This window comes from Acinonyx jubatus, chromosome B1 (assembly GCF_027475565.1).
Source record: "Acinonyx jubatus isolate Ajub_Pintada_27869175 chromosome B1, VMU_Ajub_asm_v1.0, whole genome shotgun sequence".
NCBI lineage: Eukaryota > Metazoa > Chordata > Mammalia > Carnivora > Felidae > Acinonyx > Acinonyx jubatus.
Window position 1 is genome coordinate 67,082,140 of NC_069382.1, and position 19,393 is coordinate 67,101,532.

The 19,393-nt window shown below is 33.7% G+C and overlaps 1 protein-coding gene across 12 annotated transcripts in view; it reads right to left on the minus strand.

The window, feature by feature from the left end:
* Window positions 1-19,393, minus strand: part of RAPGEF2 (Rap guanine nucleotide exchange factor 2) — a 246,268-nt gene that overhangs the window by 97,306 nt on the left and 129,569 nt on the right. For 10 of the 12 annotated variants that reach the window (XM_053216762.1, XM_027068275.2, XM_027068254.2 and 7 more), the window contains 2 exons: window positions 19,198-19,365; window positions 16,792-16,809 (listed from right to left, as the gene is read on the minus strand). In XM_053216762.1, coding sequence (XP_053072737.1) covers window positions 16,792-16,809; window positions 19,198-19,365 — 186 coding nt within the window. The remainder of the gene's footprint in view (window positions 1-16,791; window positions 16,810-19,197; window positions 19,366-19,393) is intronic. The other 2 variants (XM_053216760.1, XM_053216765.1) reach the window with 1 other exon arrangement.

Consider the following 19,393-nt stretch of genomic DNA (forward strand, 5'->3'; position numbering starts at 1 on the left):
CTTGCTCTCTCTCTCTCAAATAAACATTTAAAAAAATTAATAAAAAATAAATATAATTTAATTATGAAATAAATTAGAGATACCAACACAATGCCTGACACATAATAACTGTTGAATAAATATGAGTTGAATTTAAATGTAGGCTTTACAAATACTGGGAACCTGTTACTTCAGTTAGCATTTAGTATCAGAAAAACATAATTGAGAGTCCAAAAATTTCACCCAGATATATCGCAAAGATATGTTCCAAAGACATCTTTAGACTCTTTCTTTTTTCTTCTCAAGTGTGTTTTTTTTTTTAAGTTTTTATTTTAATCACCTGGTGCACATCATGACAAATGCACTCCTTAATCGTCATCACCTATTTCACCCACGCACCCTCACCCACCTTCTCTCCAGTAACCATCAGTTTGTTCTCTATAGTTAAGACTCTGTTCCTTGGTTGGACTCTCTCCCCCTCCCTCCCTTTCTCCCTCCCTCCCTCTCTCTCTCTCTCTCTCTCTCTCTCTCTCTCTCTCTTTCCTTCCTTTTGCTCATTTGTTTTGTTTCTTAAATTCCATATATGAGTGAAATCATATGGTATTTGTCTCTGAGTGACTTGTTTTACTTAGCATTATACTCTCTAATTCCATCCATGTCATTGCAAATGGAAAGATTTTATTCTTTTTTATGGCTGAATAACATTCCATTGTGTATATATACTACTTTTTATTTCTCTATTCACCAATCAATGGACACAGGATGCTTCTATATCTTGGCTAATTGTAAATAATGCTGCTATAAACACAGGGATGCATGTGTCCTTCTAAATTGGTGTTTTGTATTCTCCGGGAAAATATCCAGCCATGCAATTGCTAGATCATAGAGTTCTTTTTTAACTTTTTGAGAAGCCTCCACACTGTTTTACAGAGAGGTTGTATCAGTTTGTATTCCCACCAACAGTGCATGAGGGTTCCCCTTTCTCCACATTTTCATCAGTACCTGTTGTTTCTTTTGTTGTTGACTTTAGTCATTCTGACTGGTATGAGGTGACATCTCACTGTAATTTTGATTTGCATTTCCCTGATGATAAGTGATGATGAGCATTTTTTCATTTGTTTCTTGGCCATATATATGTCTTCTTTGGAAAAATGTCTGTTCGTGTCTTTTGCCCATTTTTTAGTTGGATTATTTGTTTTTTGGGTGTTGAGTTTTATACATTCTTTAAATATTTTGGATAATAACCCTTTATCAAATATGTCATTTACAAATATCTTCTCCCTTGCCTTTTCATTTTGTTGTGTCCTTCGCTGTGTAGAAGCTTTTAATCTTGATGAGGTCCCAATAGTTTATTTTTGCTTTTTGTTTCCCTTGCCTCAGAAGACCTATTTAGAAAAAGTTGCTATGGCCAATGGTAGAGAAATCACTGCCTGCACTCTCTTCTAAGATTTTCATGGTTTCAGGTCTCACATTTAGGTCTTTAATCTGTTTTGAATTCATTTTTATGTATGATGTAGGTGTACGAAAATGGTCCAGTTTCTTTCTTTTGCATGTTGCTGTCCAGTTTTTCCAACACCATTTGTTGAAGACACTGTCTTTTTCCCATTGGATATTCTTTACTGCTCTGTCGAAAACTAATTGAACATGTAATTGTGGGTTTATTTCTGTGTTTTCTATTCTGTTCCATTCATCTATGTGTTTATTTTTGTGCCAGGACCATACTGTTTTGAGAACTACAGTTGTGATATAACTTCAGGTTCAGGATTGTGATGCCACCAGCTTTGCTTTTCTTTTTCAAGACTGCTTTGGCTGTTTGGGGTCTTCTGTGGTTCCATACAAATTTTAGGATTTTTGTTCTAGTTCTGTGAAAAATGCTGTTGATACTTTGAGAGGAAATGTACTGAATGTGTAGGCTGCTTTGGGTAGTACAGATGTCTTAACAGTATTTGTTCTTCCAATCCATGAGCATGGAATGTCTTTCCATTTCTTTGTGTCATCTTGAATTTCTTTCATCAGTGTTTTAGTTTTCAGAGTACAATCTTTTTCAGAGTATAGTCGTTCACCTCTTTGGTTAGGTTTATTCCTAGATATCCTATTATTTTGGGTGCAATTTTAAATAGGATTGTTTTCTTAATTTCTCTTTCTGCTGCTTCATTATTGGTGTATAGAAATACAATAGATTTCTGTAGATTGATTTTTTAAATGCAACTTTATTGAATTCATTTATCAGTTCTACCAGTTTTTTGGGTGGAGGCTTTCAGGTTATTTATATAGGATTTTTCTTTCTTTAACAAAAAAAGTTCCAAACTACAAACTGTTTATGTTACCTTTGTTTCATAATTGGAAAAAGTAACATAATAACTTATGCATAATAAACAGGCTCAATATTTACATGGTACATGTTAGAAAAGAAAGATTAAAAGATAACATAATAGGACACATGTAGAAAAACAAAATAAAGAAACCTGTAAGTCAACGAGAAATTTCAACATCAAGAAGGGGGCTTTTCGGGGACCTGGGTGGCTCAGCTGGTTAAGCATCTGATTCTTGATTTTGGCTCAGGTCATGATCCCAAGATTGTGAGATCAAGCTCCATTTTGGGCTCTGTGCTGACAGCCGGAGCTTGCTTGGGATTTCTCTCTCTCTCTCTCAAAATAAATAAACATTAAAAGAAGAAGAAGAAGGAGGAGGAGGAGGAGGAGGAGGGGAAGGGGGAGGAGGAAAAGAAGAATGGGCTTTTTAGGGGTGCCTGGGTGGCTGAGTCAGTTAAGCATCTGACTTTTGATTTTGGCTCAGGTCATGGTCTTGGGGTTCATGAGATTGAGCCCCACATCAGGTTCTACATTGATGGCACAGAGCCTCCTTGGAATTCTGTCCCTCCCCTTCTCTCCCACTCACACATGTTCTTTCTCAAAATAAATAAATAAACATTAAAAAAAAAGAATGGTGCTTTTTTAAAATGCACTTATTTGAAAAATGATCTGACTGTAATTTTTTTTTTCATTTTTTAATTTATTTTAGAGAGAGAGAGAGAGCATGAGCAGGGGATAGGGGTAGAGAGAGAGAGAGAGAGACAGAATTCCAAGTAGGCTCCATGCCCAGCTTGGAGCCCAACACGGGCTCAATCCCATAACCATGGGATCATGACCTGAGCTGAAATCAAGAGTTGTCCACTCAACCAACAGGGGCTCCCCCAAAATAATCTGACTTTAATAGCTGATTTAACAAAGCTTATTTCATTTCCTAGAATCTATTTTAAGAAATACCAGACTTCATCTTGAAATGCTCAGTTGTGGAGGTGAAGTCCTTACACACTGGTACTCAGTATGGGCTCGCTACTATAGTATTTCACAAAGCAACACTACAAACTAAATAGCAATTATTACCATGATTACAAATTTGGCATGTAAGATATTCCCTTATGATTAATATATTTACACAAGCACGATGAGTTGTTAATTTTCCCTCCATTTTTACTTAATAAAAAGAGTACTACTGATCACAAACTAGAATATGAGTTCGCTGCAGGCAGGGACCATACATTTCGTTTATTTAACATTGTCAATGAGAAAAGATGCTTTATCTCTGGTACTTAACACACAGTAATTACTCAAAAAGAGAAATGAATGCATAAGTGATTCCACTGAAACTTTTTCAAAACTACCCTGTGAAGTATTATTATACCAGCTTTAAGATTACAAAACAGACACAGGATAATTGTATAACCATAAAAGACGTCCAATTTGTTTACTGACAAAAGTAGGTGTTTTAGATAATTTGACAGGTGAAAAGAGTAGGCTAACACAAGAAAAGTTAAATTTAACAGGGATACATATAAATACCTACATGTGTGCTATGAAAATGTCACTTGCACAAGTACAACATGAGGGATATCAGGCTGGAGAAACACTTCATAGGAGTGGGGGGAGGTGGGAAGGATATCTCTAAAATGGAGCTGGCTAAAGGTTCCATATGAGCCAATGCACAATGCCTTAAAACTCTGATAATCTCAGGTGACGTTATCTGGCATACAATGTCCAGAGCAAGGAAGACAGAAAGTTCCACTGTAATCTGCACTGTAAGGTATGTAGGACCTTATGTAGGTGGTAGCAATCAGTTCTAGACATCATAATTTAGGAGACATAATAATAAACTGTGTACTGAAAGAGCAGAAAACCTACTAAGGTGTTTAGGAAAGCTACAAGAAGTTAGGATCGGTTAACACAGAAAAGAGGCTTAATGGAGTAGGATCTCTTTAACTATCTGAAGTACAGTGATATGAAAGTGGAATATGAATATTCATTTGTGTTGCTTTAGAAGTAATCTAGAACCATGAACTAAAATTACAGAGAAGCAGATTTAGGCTAAACTTAAGGAAAAGTTTCTTCGTTATTAGCCCTTCCTATAATAAATAATAACTGCTATGACTTACTAAACCCTTGCTTTGTACTAGGCAGTAGGATATAATTTTGACACATTATGTAAGGACTATCTTGCAAATATAAGGGCTAACTGTAATTAAAATTTGGGGGGGGGCACCTGGGTGACTCAGTTGATTAAGCGTCCAACTTCAGCTCAAGTCATGATCTCACCATTCCCGAGTTCGAGCCCCACATCAGGCTGTGTGCTGACAGCTCAGAGCCTGGAGCCTGTTTCAGATTCATTCATTCATTCATTCATTCATTCATTCTCTCTCTCTCTCTCTCTCTCTCTCTCAGACTCTCTCTCTCTCCCCGCCCCCTCCCCCCGCTCATGCTCTCTGTCCCAAAAATAAAATAAATGCTAAAAAATTAAAAAAAACAAAAAACGTATAGCAAAGGCTAAATTCAGTGATTCTATAGTGAAAAATAAATTGTTAAGGGTTTTGATTGGGAGATCCCTAAAATCCTTTCAAGGTCCTACGGTTATCTTATCTAACATGGCCATTACCAAACATTGGCTTGGTAGCAAAATGGGGATAAAAGGGGTGATATGATAATAGAACAACAGAAAAAGAGAGAGCCATTGAATGGAAATAAATCTATCTTATAAGAAGATTTCCTGGCAGTGACTATTCCTTTATTCTGAAATTTCTATCTTCCTTATTTTGGCAGTCAGAGGGGAAATATTAAAATGCCCTTACTTTTTAACAATTACAGTGCTAATTAGACAATAGATTAGAAGTTTTCTTAACATCCTTAGTTCATAAATTAAAAGTTGCCAAATTTAGAAGAAGGTTAAAGATAATTTTCTTAATGTTAGCAATAATTTGATTAAAAATTGCATATAACTAGATAATCAGTTTTATAGATGTTTTTTAAATCCCTTGAAATTACTTAATATATGTTTTTTAATATTCTTAAATATTACCAAAATACTTCCAATATTCTCTGGTGCAGAAGCAAATAATTTGAGACTATTTTTTCATCTCTAAAAACTATGAGTACTTTCAGACAACTGTAAGTTGTTTTGATCCATTAAAGTCATACTGGGTGCCTGGGTGGCTCAGTCAGTTAAACATCCAACTCTTGATCTCAGCTTAGGTCTCAATCTTTTGAGTTCAAGCCCCACAATGGGCTCCACGCTAGGCATGGAGCCTACTTAAAAAAAAAAGTCGTATTTACAAAAAAATCTCTCAGCAAGATTTGGCTTTTGTTACTCATAACATTAGTGAACCTAACTTTTAAAATACACTAATTAATTACAAAGTCATCTTTGTTATGAAATGGTACTACTTAACAGTTAAAACCCATTTCTGTATTGGAATGAAATTAGGAAAGTTAAAGATAGGTAAAAAATTCTGTGCTTTCTTGATATGACATGGTTTGAAAAGGAAAAACTTATTTGCAACAAAAATACTGATGAATCAGCCAAAGCCTACCATCTCTGCCAATATAATTTAGTAATTATTTTTCACACTAGACATTCTGTGCTCTAGCCATGTCTTTTAAGGGTATTTCAATCCGGCATCTAAAGTGGTTAGATTATTTGATACATATCTCTTTCAGATCAAATTTAAAACTCAAGTAACATAAAAGCAATATATGTTAAATTCATTTTTTAAAATAAATAAGTTTTTATATCAGGAATGGAAAAGACCAATGTCTAGGTGTGACTCTGAGTACCAAGAACATTGAACATATAAGTTAACCTCTTTGCCCTTAGCATGCTTATCTCCTTTCAGTGGAGATACCATCACCTAAGTGTTTAGGACTACAAGGTTTATTGACAAAATATATGAGATGTATCACCGAGCCGACTGGTATACAGCATAAGGATCCAATAAGGGCAAATTTTATTCCTTCCAAGATATTCTAAAAAGTCAGTTGCACTCAAGGTTTGGGCAATTCAACAGTTAATGCTGTGTAATATATAGTGTATAATATATAATATTGCATAGATGGCTTGGATTAACATCCCTCTAAAGATATCCTGTGTAGAACTGTTAATGTAGGTGGATCTACAGTTCTGCTCCTACAAATATTCAGCAATGTCAATTCTGTGAGTTTGATCCAAAGACACCAACATACAACCAAGATGCTGCTGAGCACCACACAGTGTGCCGCAGGAGTAATACGGCATACGAGATACAAGATACAATCTGTTTTAAAGACTTTATTTTCTCTTCAGAAATTTAATTTGTTTACGTTTATTTAGTTATTTGGGGGATGAGGAGCAGAGAGAGAGTGGGAGAGAGAGAATCTCAAGTAGGATCCACACTCAGCGCAGAGCCTGACACAGAGATCCATCTCAAGACCGCGAGATCACGACCTGAGCTGAAATCAAGAGTCAGACGCTCAACCGAAGGAGCCACCTATGCGCCCAGGAATTTAATTTTTAACAAACATACTATCATTTTCAAAATCTAGTGTCTTTAAATAAATACCAAAATGTATAAGTTTTCATAATGGTTGGATAATCTTTATTCTAAAAGAAAAGGACTATGCTTATAAACGAAAGCATTAATCAATGTACTTCACTATCAGGAATAGAATTGCGACTGCTCCTCTGTTGTTATTAAATATATTCCAGACAGGAAATACTTCAAGGTAAATCTGCCTAGAAGATAAGTAAATATAGAAGATTGTCTCAATATAGAAAATATTTTAGATGCCACAGAAATTTTTTAAGTGTTCTCTTGAAAAAGAAGTCAGCCTATGCTATATGACCACATGAGCTCTAGATGACAATATTTAATCCTCCTCATAAATGAATAACAAAGCCCAAACCACACATCTAATTGTTCCCTCTTCTTAAAAGCTCTAAAAACACGGACTATTTTACCTATTCATATTTTAGTTACAATTTGAAATTTTCATTTACTACCATGCTGATATTTTAAAAGAATAATACTAGAACACTTAATTATATACATCAGACTATTACAATTGTTGGAACTGGCAACATGGATCATATCCATTGGAGACTATGTCTCCTGGTTGTGCCATAAAGTAGCAGTTCATAGTATTAACACATAATCATAAATCTATAATTAAATACTAAACAGATAAGGCATTCACTCATTCATTCTACGCTGGACCCGCAACACTAAGTGGGTTAAGGCAGGAAACAAGAAATGAGGGATGAACTTTAGAAATCATCCTGGACAGTTCAACAGTGTGGTAGACCTAAGGAAAATGTATTGCTCATCATATGAAATGCTCACTAAAAGACTGTCTTAGAACAAATGTTTAACAAAACCTATTTTTCTTGATGGCTTCTATTTTATAAGTGGGGAAGAAAATAAAACAACTATTTTCAAAAATTTTTTAATTTTTTTAATGTTAAATTTTTGAGAGAGACAGCACGCAAGTGGGGGAAGGGCAGAGAGAGAGGGGGAGACACAGAATCCGAAGCTGGCTTCAGACTCTCAGCTGTCAGCACAGAACCCGACGCGGGGCTCGAACCCATGGACCTCAAGATCATGACCTGGGCTGAAGTTGGACGCTCAGTCTATTGAGCCACCCAGGCACCTCAAGACAATTATTTAAAAGGAGACATTTCTCTATGTAAGAAAGGATACCTGAGTCTACAGTAACCACTAACCCTACAGAATATTCATGTGGCCATTTCAGCTTTCATCAAGAGAAACCAGCCCACCATTTTAAATTTGTGGAGCAAAGAGGGGCATTTTTCCATCCCTTTCCAAAGGCAGCTCTACCCTTTCAGATAATTTGCTTTAGCAGTTGATTGTTGAATTACATTGAACCTCTGAGCACAATCAGTAGTAAATCACACTTTGTGATGACAAAGGAAACTAGCCACTAATGTCTTAACATAAGCAAAACAAGTGGATGGAAAAGACTGAAAGCAGTGTCTTTATTTGGACACAAAACAAAACAAAATGAGCCCATTAAAAAAAGAGAGAAAGACAGTAGGGATTCAAAGTAGAGGGTAACAAAAAGAAAATAATTCAAATCTAGGAAAACAGTAGAAAGAGCTGGAATTTTGAGAAGAAAAACACTTTAAATACATTACTAGGTTATTTGTTTATTTCGTACAATCAAACTGAAATAATTTGCAATAAATTGGATTAGATTATCCTGAACATTAACTATTAATCACCCACAGGATGTTGTTAAAAACTACCCATGGTGATCTTTTATTTTTTTGAGGGTATGGGGGAGGAAACCTAAAACTAGTCTTATTGGTTGACCTAAGATCAAAACTCCATTTTTAAATGTTATCTAACAGATATTTCACACTTATAATGACTATATTTTCATTACCATACAAAATGACATAAAAATTTTAAATATTTTGTAATTCCACATAATGGCTTATAATTGTCTTAATAGGGAACAGGTGTTAGTACTTTTTTCTTAGTGGGGCGGGGGGGGGGGGGGGGGGGGGATTGGGTGGGTGGTTAGATAAAATTCCTAAAGGGAAAAAAGCTCTAAATGAGAAATGCTAAATAAAGTAAGTAAAAATGTCTATTTTTAAAATCACTATCAAAATGGATTGTTAGTAACCATCCAATACAATTAATACATTTAAAACACAATTATTTAATGTAAAATATTTTAAAATTCTTCTGATTCTACCCAAAGTTAGCTTGGGATCTTACCATTTTCTTTCAGTATCTATAAGAGAACTGAGCAGCAAGGAGGAAAAGGAAGTAGTGATGAAAATCATACAGGAAAGAAACAAGGTTAGGGTCAGCTTCAAAGGTGTGGGACCTATGCAGTCACAAAGGACTCTGTTCAGAAGGACCCCTGGACTTGGGAAAACTTTTTATTTTGAAGAATAAGCAATGGACAAACTACGGTTATTTAGAATTGCGTATTTGGCAGATATTTTCTTGAAAATGAACAAACTGAGCTTGTCACTTCAAGGAAAACAGCTGATACTGTGTTTGCCAATGACAAAATTTTAGCTTTCAAGTAAAAATTAAACTTTTGAAAAATTTACATCTAACACCCTAAGCTTGACAGCTTCCCCATCAGTAAGGCTTCTTAAATGAGACTGGTAGTGATATTAACAAATGTGATTTTTTTTGATACTGTGTAACATGCCAAAATTTGGATGACAGCCTAATTTAGTGACCAAAATCATACATAAGTAAAAAGATCTATGGGTAAGTAAGACCAATGGGTTTAAATAAAAGAGAATCAGTTCACCAACACAGTTTTATATTCTTTATTGCAACTAAATTTTTAAGAAACTACCATGTGTCAAATTTTGGTGAACTGTATCAATTAGATTATTTGAAAAAGCTGTTAAAATACCCCGGCCTTTTCCAACTACCTGTGTGAGACCAGTTTTTCTTCATACACTTTATGTACTTGAACCAGAAGAGCATATCAACAGAAGTAGATATGAGAATCCAGCTGTCTCCTATCAGGCAAAATATTAAACATAGTTGGAAAAGTATAAAACAACACTACTCTTCTTATAAATGTTTTGTTTTGTAAAATATATTTTTCACTAAAAAAAAACTTATATAATGTATAATACATTTATTATTTTAAAGTTAATTAATAAATACTTCTACATTTCTCAGTTTCAACTTCTAATATGACAAAAAATGACATGAATAACTCATACAAACAAAAGCTTGCTGCAGCTCTCAAAAAGTTTTAAGAGTGTAAAGGAGTCCTGAGATACAAAACTTTGACAACTACAGCTCTAAAAGATGAATTAGAAAATAATCAGCACTTTTGCTCTTTTAAAGATTGCACAGTTACCAACCATCCATAGATTCTTTTAAGACAAAACCCTTTGTTTACATGAAATACCACTTCAGCTGAACCTTCTAAGACCTTAATCCACTTGAAGAATGGTTAGCTGCTCATAATCTTCCAGTCTAATTAAAGTTAGGAAAATGTTCGTACCAAGGAGACAAAAAGACTGAAGCTCTCAAGTGCTCATCAATAATGCTCACTGTCGAGGGCATCAATATTATTGAGATTATCAGTGATGCCGAAGTATTCTCTACATCCTAATTAGTTGGAGATATGCTTATTTTACAAATTAACAAACAGCAAAACGATCTTTTTTTTCTAAAAACTTTCCTGAGTATTCCAAAATTTCTAATGATTCAGTTTGTTAAAGGTTCGGTTTAAAAATTATATAAAGAAATGGATAGAAAGTAGAAGTATGATAATAATTAGTGAAAGGAAAATGTTACTTAGAGTTTTTAAAAATTTTCTTTCATGTTTATTTATTTTTGAGAGAGAGCGAGAGAGACAGAGTGTGAGCAGGGGAGGGGCAGAGAGGAGGGGAGACACAGAATCCAAAGCAGACTCCAGGCTCTGAGCTGTCAGCACAGAGCCCGATGTGGGACTCGAACTCATGAACCGTAAGATCATGACCTGAGCCAAAGTCGGCTGCTCAACCAACTGAGCCACCCAGATGCCCCTTATTTTGAGATTTTAACTTTATTTTCAAACATTTGCAAATGCCGTCTGGATTGTACCAAAACCACAAGCGACCAATTATCATTATTATCCTCAATCTAAGTAAAAATCAAGACAATTTGAATATTTTCTTTTTCATCCTCAAAATTGTCTCTTCTGAATTAGCCTGCCAATCAGTTATCCCAAGAAGTAATTCATATTTCAGGCTGCCTCACTCGACTGTCACATCATTTCTTCACTACGCTAGCAATTCCCAATTCCGTATTACACACAACTATCACCTATGTTTCACTTGAAAGAGAGAAAGGAAGACCAGAAAAAATAAAGGACTGCTTGATCCCATACTAAGTCCATAAGAAATTGCTCTAATACAAACAATTACTCAATAAAGCTTTTTCCCCCGAATAGATCGTATAATTATTTTTTTCCAAAGTTTCTTATTTTTCAGCTTGTGTGTATTTTAAACCACAAAGGGTACTAAGTACAATGTGAACTGGGTATGTTCAAGTCAGTCAAAAGTTTACTATTGATATTCTTAACATTACTGAACTATACATTTAAAAATGGATCCTGAGAAACTTAACAGAAGACCATGGGGGAGGGGAAGGGAAAAAAAAAAAAAAAAACAGGGAGGGAGGGAGCCAAACCGTAAAAGACTCATAAAAACTAAGAACAATCTGAGGGTTGACTGCGGGGGAGGGGGGGGAGGGAGAGGAAAGTGGGTGATGGACACTGAGGAGGGCACCTGTTGGGATGAGCACTGGGTGTTGTATGGAAACCAATTTGACAATAAATTTTATATTAAAAAAAAAGAATATCAAAAAAAATGGTTACAATAATACATGTAATGTTATGTGTTTTTTACTTAAAAAAAGAAAAAACATTGAATTATGCACTTTAAACAGGTAAAATGTATGGTGTATGAATTATAACTCAATAAAGCTGTTATTTTTTAAAAGTGTAAGTGTGCTCCTAATCAATTTTTTTTCTTTTTTTTAGCAAAGGGAAAAATGGTTTACTATTGAGATCTGGATTACTAAATTTTTGAGAGAATAGGGGGAGATTTTACATACATAAATATGTATAACATAGTAGGCATTTTAAATCATTTAATATAATTAGTTTAAATATTTCCTTTCACAAGGGACTTAAACCTTACATCTATACACTGAATACAAACCTCTTCCAGAGGTCAACAATATCTTCTGGCCAATAGAAAGGCATTTCAAGTTAATAATGTTTTAACACTGGATTCAAAATCAAAAGAGAACATTTCTAGTCACCTGATATTTCAAACAGTGAAACAGACAACTTACTGATAACTTAATTGTAAAAAGATCAATTCAGCACAGGTAGGAAATAGGTCTGAATATCAAAGTAGATTTCTCCAAAGAAAAGAGACATTTTTCAAATCAGCATGTAGCACTACAAAATCTCATGGAAAAAAAAAAAAAGCACATAAGAAATGAAACAGTCTAAGATGAACAGGATCTTTGCAGTTGAGACTAAAAGCTAAATTTTAGCCAAGTATATTTAAAACATATACAAGTACAGAAAGCCACCAGTGTTCACAATTAGAGGCAGGACAAAGTAGCAATGATCTGACAAATAAATTGCTTGAAATATTGCATGATTTGCTGCACAACACCCTTATTACTTTCAATTTCCAAGTGCAACCAAAAGATGGGTCCAATTATGACATCAACACAAGCTTTCTTTCAAAATGGAATGAAAGAACAGTAAATCCCAGTGGACACGGGAGTTCTGCAGCAGAGATGATGTAATATATAAAAATAGACATCCTCTAACAGAAGCTGAAACTTGGGTAAACAGCACACTGCACACTATTCTCAACTGCCTTGCATGAATTTGCAATGCATGCTGTTAATAGCACAAGAGAAATCATTTCTTGTTTTAAACTATTTCCTGATTTACATTTCCATTTCTATACACACTCTATAGTATAATTTCCCAATCTGTATAAATTAAATGAACATAAATACCTGATTGTAACTGCAAGAAAGGGAAATAGTCCCCCCAAAGCAAGGAAACTGAGACCACTGCAGCAGTTTTAACACACTGCATTTTGCTAGAAATTGCAGCACATATGGCACAGAATTGTTACGTCCACCTATTGTTCAAAGACCTTTCCACAGGGAGCTTTCTGTAGGATTTTAAAATGCAACATGATTTAGGTGAAGAGGAATCAGTAAGCCTGCTGATAATAGGTTCAAAAAGCAAAGAATATTTGACACTTTAAAACTCTGATGCAAATACAAATCATCATACATGCATACAATAACTAAGATCTAGCAATCTGTAGAGGTTTGTGTGTGCGCGCACGCGCGCGCGCGCACACACACACACACACACACACACATATATCACTACTGTCTAACACTCTCCCTACCCCTCTCTTTTCCATTCTTTACCAATTCAGCTTTCACATTTCTATTGGGCTTTCCTGGATTAAAGAATATTTTCCTTTGAGCCAAGATATTAAGGCTTTTCAAAAAAACATGCCTGATTCTTCAAGGTGCCCTGTCTATGTACCTCCACAGTACTAAGAATTCTCTGTATTTTAGTTGCCCACGTATTTGTCTATATTACCTATGAAACTAAAAAGAAGCAAAATATGTCTGTCCTGTAGACGTATATAGTCCTAGAGACTGGCACAAACCTGAAACAAGGAGGGCACACAATAAATATTCATTAAATTAATAAAAATATGTAAATGAAAATACTGAGCTTTCCTCTCTATGATACAAGAAAGAAAATATACACATTTTCTGAAACTCCATCCTATTATAATTCACAGAAAGGCACTGATGATATTATTGAATACAAAGGCTATAGCAAAGAAATGCCTAATGAATTTAAAGAATGAAAATGTTGAAATAATTAAGAAATTTCCCCCATATTTGAATATTTTGTATATAAGCGTAGATTTTTTAGATGTCATATGAATAAATTATAGTCAGGTATAATATGATGTGAACTGATTGTTATAAGTTAAAATCCTAAGACCTTAATATTCTAGGAAATTTAGTAAATCTACAAGTCACTGATATATTAGTGAAGATATATTCTCTTACTATTAAGTAGGAAATGTTGGATTAAACTAAAAACACCTCAGTAAAAAATTAAATAAATAGGTGAAAAAGCAAAATCATTAACATGAGTGAAAATACTATTTCTAATGCAAGAAAAACAGCCCATGTCAAAAACACTATTGTCACGTAAGTGTGCATAATCACACAAACACTATAATTTTTCATTTGTTTCAATATCTAACCATTTTTGAAACTAACCAAACTTACCAAGAAGTCCTTAATTGAAAATGATACTAACTTAAATCTATCTCTTAAAAAAAAAAAACCTACTTCAGAGATATAGAAGATATAACCTAGGAATGATTACATAACCATTATAAGAAATAGAAATTGTCTTATATTGTTATAAAGAATAACTTTATAAAATAAGGGGACTCATTTCCATAAGCCTCATGCATGAATCAATCTTATTACAACTGGTGCCATTTTATAGATACTATATTAACAAAAAAATTATTCCCATTATGTTGTCATGTTACATGGTATTCAACTTATATTAACTTAATAATTTTATGCAGTATTTTTTATTACCTTTATACATCTGTACCAAGAATCTTAAACTAAGCGTAATCTACTGAAAAATTTACTACATAATTACTAAACAGTGCTCTGAAGTGTATATTCATATTGTAGACAAGGACTACTAGTAAAATGTGTGGGGAGGTATCTTTTTATATGATCAACAGGTTTCCATTGTTTCAAAAATTTTGCATTGATTGAAACTTTATGAATATGTTTTATGTTATCCTCCCATTTCAAATTTGCAGAAAACAGACCCATTCTTTTTGGGGTAAGTAGGAGTGGGAGTGGAAAGTCAATCAGAACTGCAAAGCACAGAGAGCATCTTAGTTCTTTCAGCCATCCGAGGCTGAAATGTCTGTTGCTAGACGTAACCGCCATGGTATAGAGAGGACAAGTTTTCTTCAATCTTCAGTCTACTCTCTCTGTACAATTTTTAATCTTTCTAAACTAAGAAGGCGGCATAGCTCTCTTTTCATTAAGATAAAAGAAACAGAGGGCAGAACAGGCATGTACCAGTCTCCCCAACACGCCAGTCAGGTAAGTTAAGTCCTCCCCTTAAATATCTTCTCGAATAAATAAATCACAAACTCTTAGAATCAATTACCTGTAAATGTTGACAGGCAGGGCCTGTAATTATGGGTAAAATACACAAAGCTTTTTTCCTCTACTGTGTTCTGAACCGAAAGACAAAACAAACTTGACCCAAGTCTCTAAAGAGGCTGACCCTAAATCTTCTAGCCTCTGCCAAGAACCTTATCTACTCCCTGCCTATTATTTTATCCATTCTAAGACTGAAAATTCATACCACATCCTATTTTCTGGCAATCTTAAATACAGCCTCAACCTCAACTCATCGAAATGTAAGAAAATTCTAATGAAAGCCATCTCCAATATTCCCTTCTCACTGAATTTTAAAATGCTTATTCTCTCTGCAAACCTCACACACCTGCCTTGAAAAAATGTCTTGAAAACATGTCTTGAAAACACCCTATATGGACTACTTGTGTACTCATGTTTCTGAAGGAAACTATTACAATCTGTTTTAAACCATTACAACACATCTAACTTTAAAGAGTATACATCAGTTATAGATCGTAACTCAGCGTACACTTTAAATTCGATTCTTAGTTCTAAATGGGAATTAGACTAAACAGTAATTTTTCATATTAAAAAAGAGAAAGATTAATTATATACTGATGCATCTTTTGAAATATTAAAGTTCTAGATCTTAAAGTATAATTTTGTCAGACAAAAGCTCAAAATGCTGGCACAATTTTAAAAATTTATATAATTAGATCAAAATTTTATTAAATTTAAAAACAATGAAAATGTTTAAGATTTACCATATCATTTAAAATTTAGCAGTGTTTCTAAAGTACCATATAGCAGTCATGACACCTGTGGCATTTTAATATGTATTCTCTTGCACAGAACATAAAGTTACTGCCTCACTTTAATTTGAAAACCTATACAAATATTTCATGTTTTCAAGCAAGGTTACTGTAATAGCCAAAGATATTATCTTGACAGTAGACTTCTTCTAATGTGAATTAAATTATTCATGATCTTTTTCCTGTGCAGTAAGAAAACACAATTGTAAAATTTTACTAGTTCCTTAACCAATTAGTGTCCAGAGGTAAATCAGTTTTTCTTCCTTGACTCCAAATTCTCTGATAACCCCAATCTGACCCACAATTTCAAAACAGTAACACTAACAATCATAAATTAGTCATGTGCCGGCATGAAAGAAATGAGCAAAGATATTAATATAGGCCTCTTGATTAAAACATAGAATGAAATAAAGCATGAAATCTGGTTAAATATCAAGTGCAAATAAGAAAACACAAGCCATTTTAAATTCTCATTTCCTTTTTGACTAAGCCTTTATTCTGTTTGACCAAAATTTTACCAGTGGTCTCCCACAACACTCTTACATTGGGATTCCTGAAATTTAAGGTTTCCACCTACATCACTTAAAATATAAAGGTAAGTTACTAATGGAGTTCCCATACCTGTCTTTCTCTCTTCGTTTCTTTCCTTGCAAATCATGTTAGTTAAGAACACTGTTTCCACTCATTCTTAAAAGTAATTAGGTGGCACTTAAGTGGACCTAAGATGGACAAGGTGGACAGTTCCTCCCTACATCTGCACAAATAAAGCAGCCTGTACCATCACCTAAACCAGCGACACTTTCGTTTTAAGAGATTTTACTAAATCGGGGCAAAATACAAAAGAACAAGACCAAGCCAAACACATCAATGTTATAAACTCATTAGTTACAATGCAAACTCACAAAAAACTTGGGTTAGTATTAGGAGACCACACACAAATTACAATACCTGAGATTTAGTGCATTCCTTTGAGCCAAAATGAAATGAGTGCCATAAAGGAGGAAAGGAAAAGATGAACATTATCAGACATGCTATAGTACATCTGCCAAAACGAAGATAATGTTAAAATATAGGTTAAGTATGACCATACAGAATCGGCTATACGTATAATGTTCTCCATGTTTTTTAGCCATGCAACTGGAAATGCATTTGAAATCATTTAAAATCACCTGTGAAGTACGATCATGCATCTTCTAAATAAACTTTTCACCCACAGTCCCACAATACTAGGATTCTTTCAAAAAGAAATATTTCTGTTAAGAATAAGTAAATATGACTTATGGCTAATGAAGAATAACTTTCATTTCATTCTTTTTATCCTGTGGCACCGTATATACAAACAAGATTTTGTTGTTTTCATAGGTTAAAATCAAGTATTGAGATGAAAATATAAATATTATATAAATATAATTAAAACACAACTTGCACACAAAATAAGTATCCAATATTTTCCATTATGACCATGTTGTTGCCAATCTGAACTCATTTAGTAAAATTAATACCAACATATCACAAATTAGTAAGCTAGCACATGATCCATTAGTAATCAAGTTAAACTTTCGTCATAGTACTGACTTTGCCCTCATAAAAGTATCTGTTGACCAGGTACGGTATTTTTTTAAAACCATTAAATTAAAAAAAAAAGTAATCTTGTAATAATAAAAAGCCCCACACATTTTTATACAACAGATCAAAAAAGGGAAGTCGTGCAGGGAAATTGAGTGAAGTATTCCATAAAGGGGGAATACACGGAAATAAAAGAAAATAGCAGTTATAAAATGATCCCCCCAACTCAAGTGTGAAAATAGGACTATAAAATTAAACCAATCAGCGTTAACAATAGATTTTAAGTAATTCACACTCCCACTATCTTAGTATGGAATCTCATTTGGAAAAATAATTCCAAAGCAGAAAGAACATTAACAATATTAGTACTAGACTAAAATATTATAATATATGGAACTATTAATATGTACAACTATTTTTAATCCAAATTTCCTTCTTCCATGATCCTGTATCAACACTAAAAATACTACCTTCTTTTACAGACAATGGTAACAAAAAAACCTTTCATGGGTTGTTTTTTTTTAACACCAAATCTCTCCAAAGGACAAACAAAGCTCTCTTTATGATGTGCAAAAAGCTACCCTTTCCACATGAGCTCAATGAAATGATTCAACTATAAAATTCATGTTAAATTAAAATAGTGCATGGGTAGTGAGAGGAGTAGGCGGGTAGCTGGTGGTCAAAACTGCTTAAAAATCCACACACAAAGAGCTCTCAGAAATAAAACATATGAAGTGCAGGTATAAAGTATATCCTATCACTAAAAGTTACTAAAAATTAAGTATATAATTTTAAGTCTATATTTATTTTCCCATGTATTTTGTACTTATACTTATTTGCAAAAAGAAAAAAAGTGCAAGTAAAGAAAACAAATGAGAAATGCAAAACAGTTGTCAATTATCTATTTTTATGTTACATTTTTATTTTAAAATTTCACATATAATGACTACCATGTAATGTTATTATATCTACAGACAAACCATTTTTGACTTTATTATGACATATGTAAGAACTCATGTTACTTTCTTTTTGAAAATAGAAATCCTAAAATATCTTCTCAACTATTTTGGATTGGCCATCAGGGGAAAGAAGCATAGAGTAGTTAAGCAGAAAGAAAGGAATAAGAAACATAAAGTTTTAAAACTGAATATACTGGGGTCTTACACAATCACTCATTATCTGTGCCTTGGTTTCCTCAAACATAAAAATAGCTTCTCAAATAATTATGAAATAAATGACGATCAAGTGGGCTGCAGCATTTAAAATGATCTTTGAAACTATCAGAAGTACTTGAGACCATCTTTACATTGGGATTTTTAAAAGCATCCCTTCAAATTATGCTTTCACTTCATCATATTAAAAACAAAAAAATCTCAGGAAATATTCTCACAGTGGTATGCAAAGCTATGAAAATAACATTTAATTTTTATATATCTACCTTTAAAAAAAATAAGTCTGATACCAGTTATTGGGGCTGGGAGCGGGGGTAAAATTTTAGATGAAGGTAAGAACTTAAAATATTCCAGTTACAACTGTATAGCTGATCACAAAGCTAACCTCAGAGGACGTTTTAATAAGTAAAAAAGCTAGCCAATATCTTTTGATTTCTTATTTCAATGCTCTTTAAAACTCTTCATACTCTATGTGTTCCTAGCAAAACCTACACTTTGGATAGGTATATCACAGAAAGGAATTATTCCTCTAAAGTAGAAAATGCAAATGTCTTTTCACAAAATTCCAAACAAAAAAACTAAAGATAAATAAAAATATTATACTTTAATAACTTACCGTATGATAGCCTCGAGGCAAAGGTGGTTTGCCCACAGGATAAGGATCCACAGTGTCAATAATTGTTTGTCTTTCACCTTTCTGGTTGATTTTTCTAAATCTCCTTCGAGATTGTCGATGAGAAGCTTGACGCTGAAAATACTCTTCATTTTCATCCATATAGTCCACCTGAAAAAAAAAACAAACAAAAATTTAT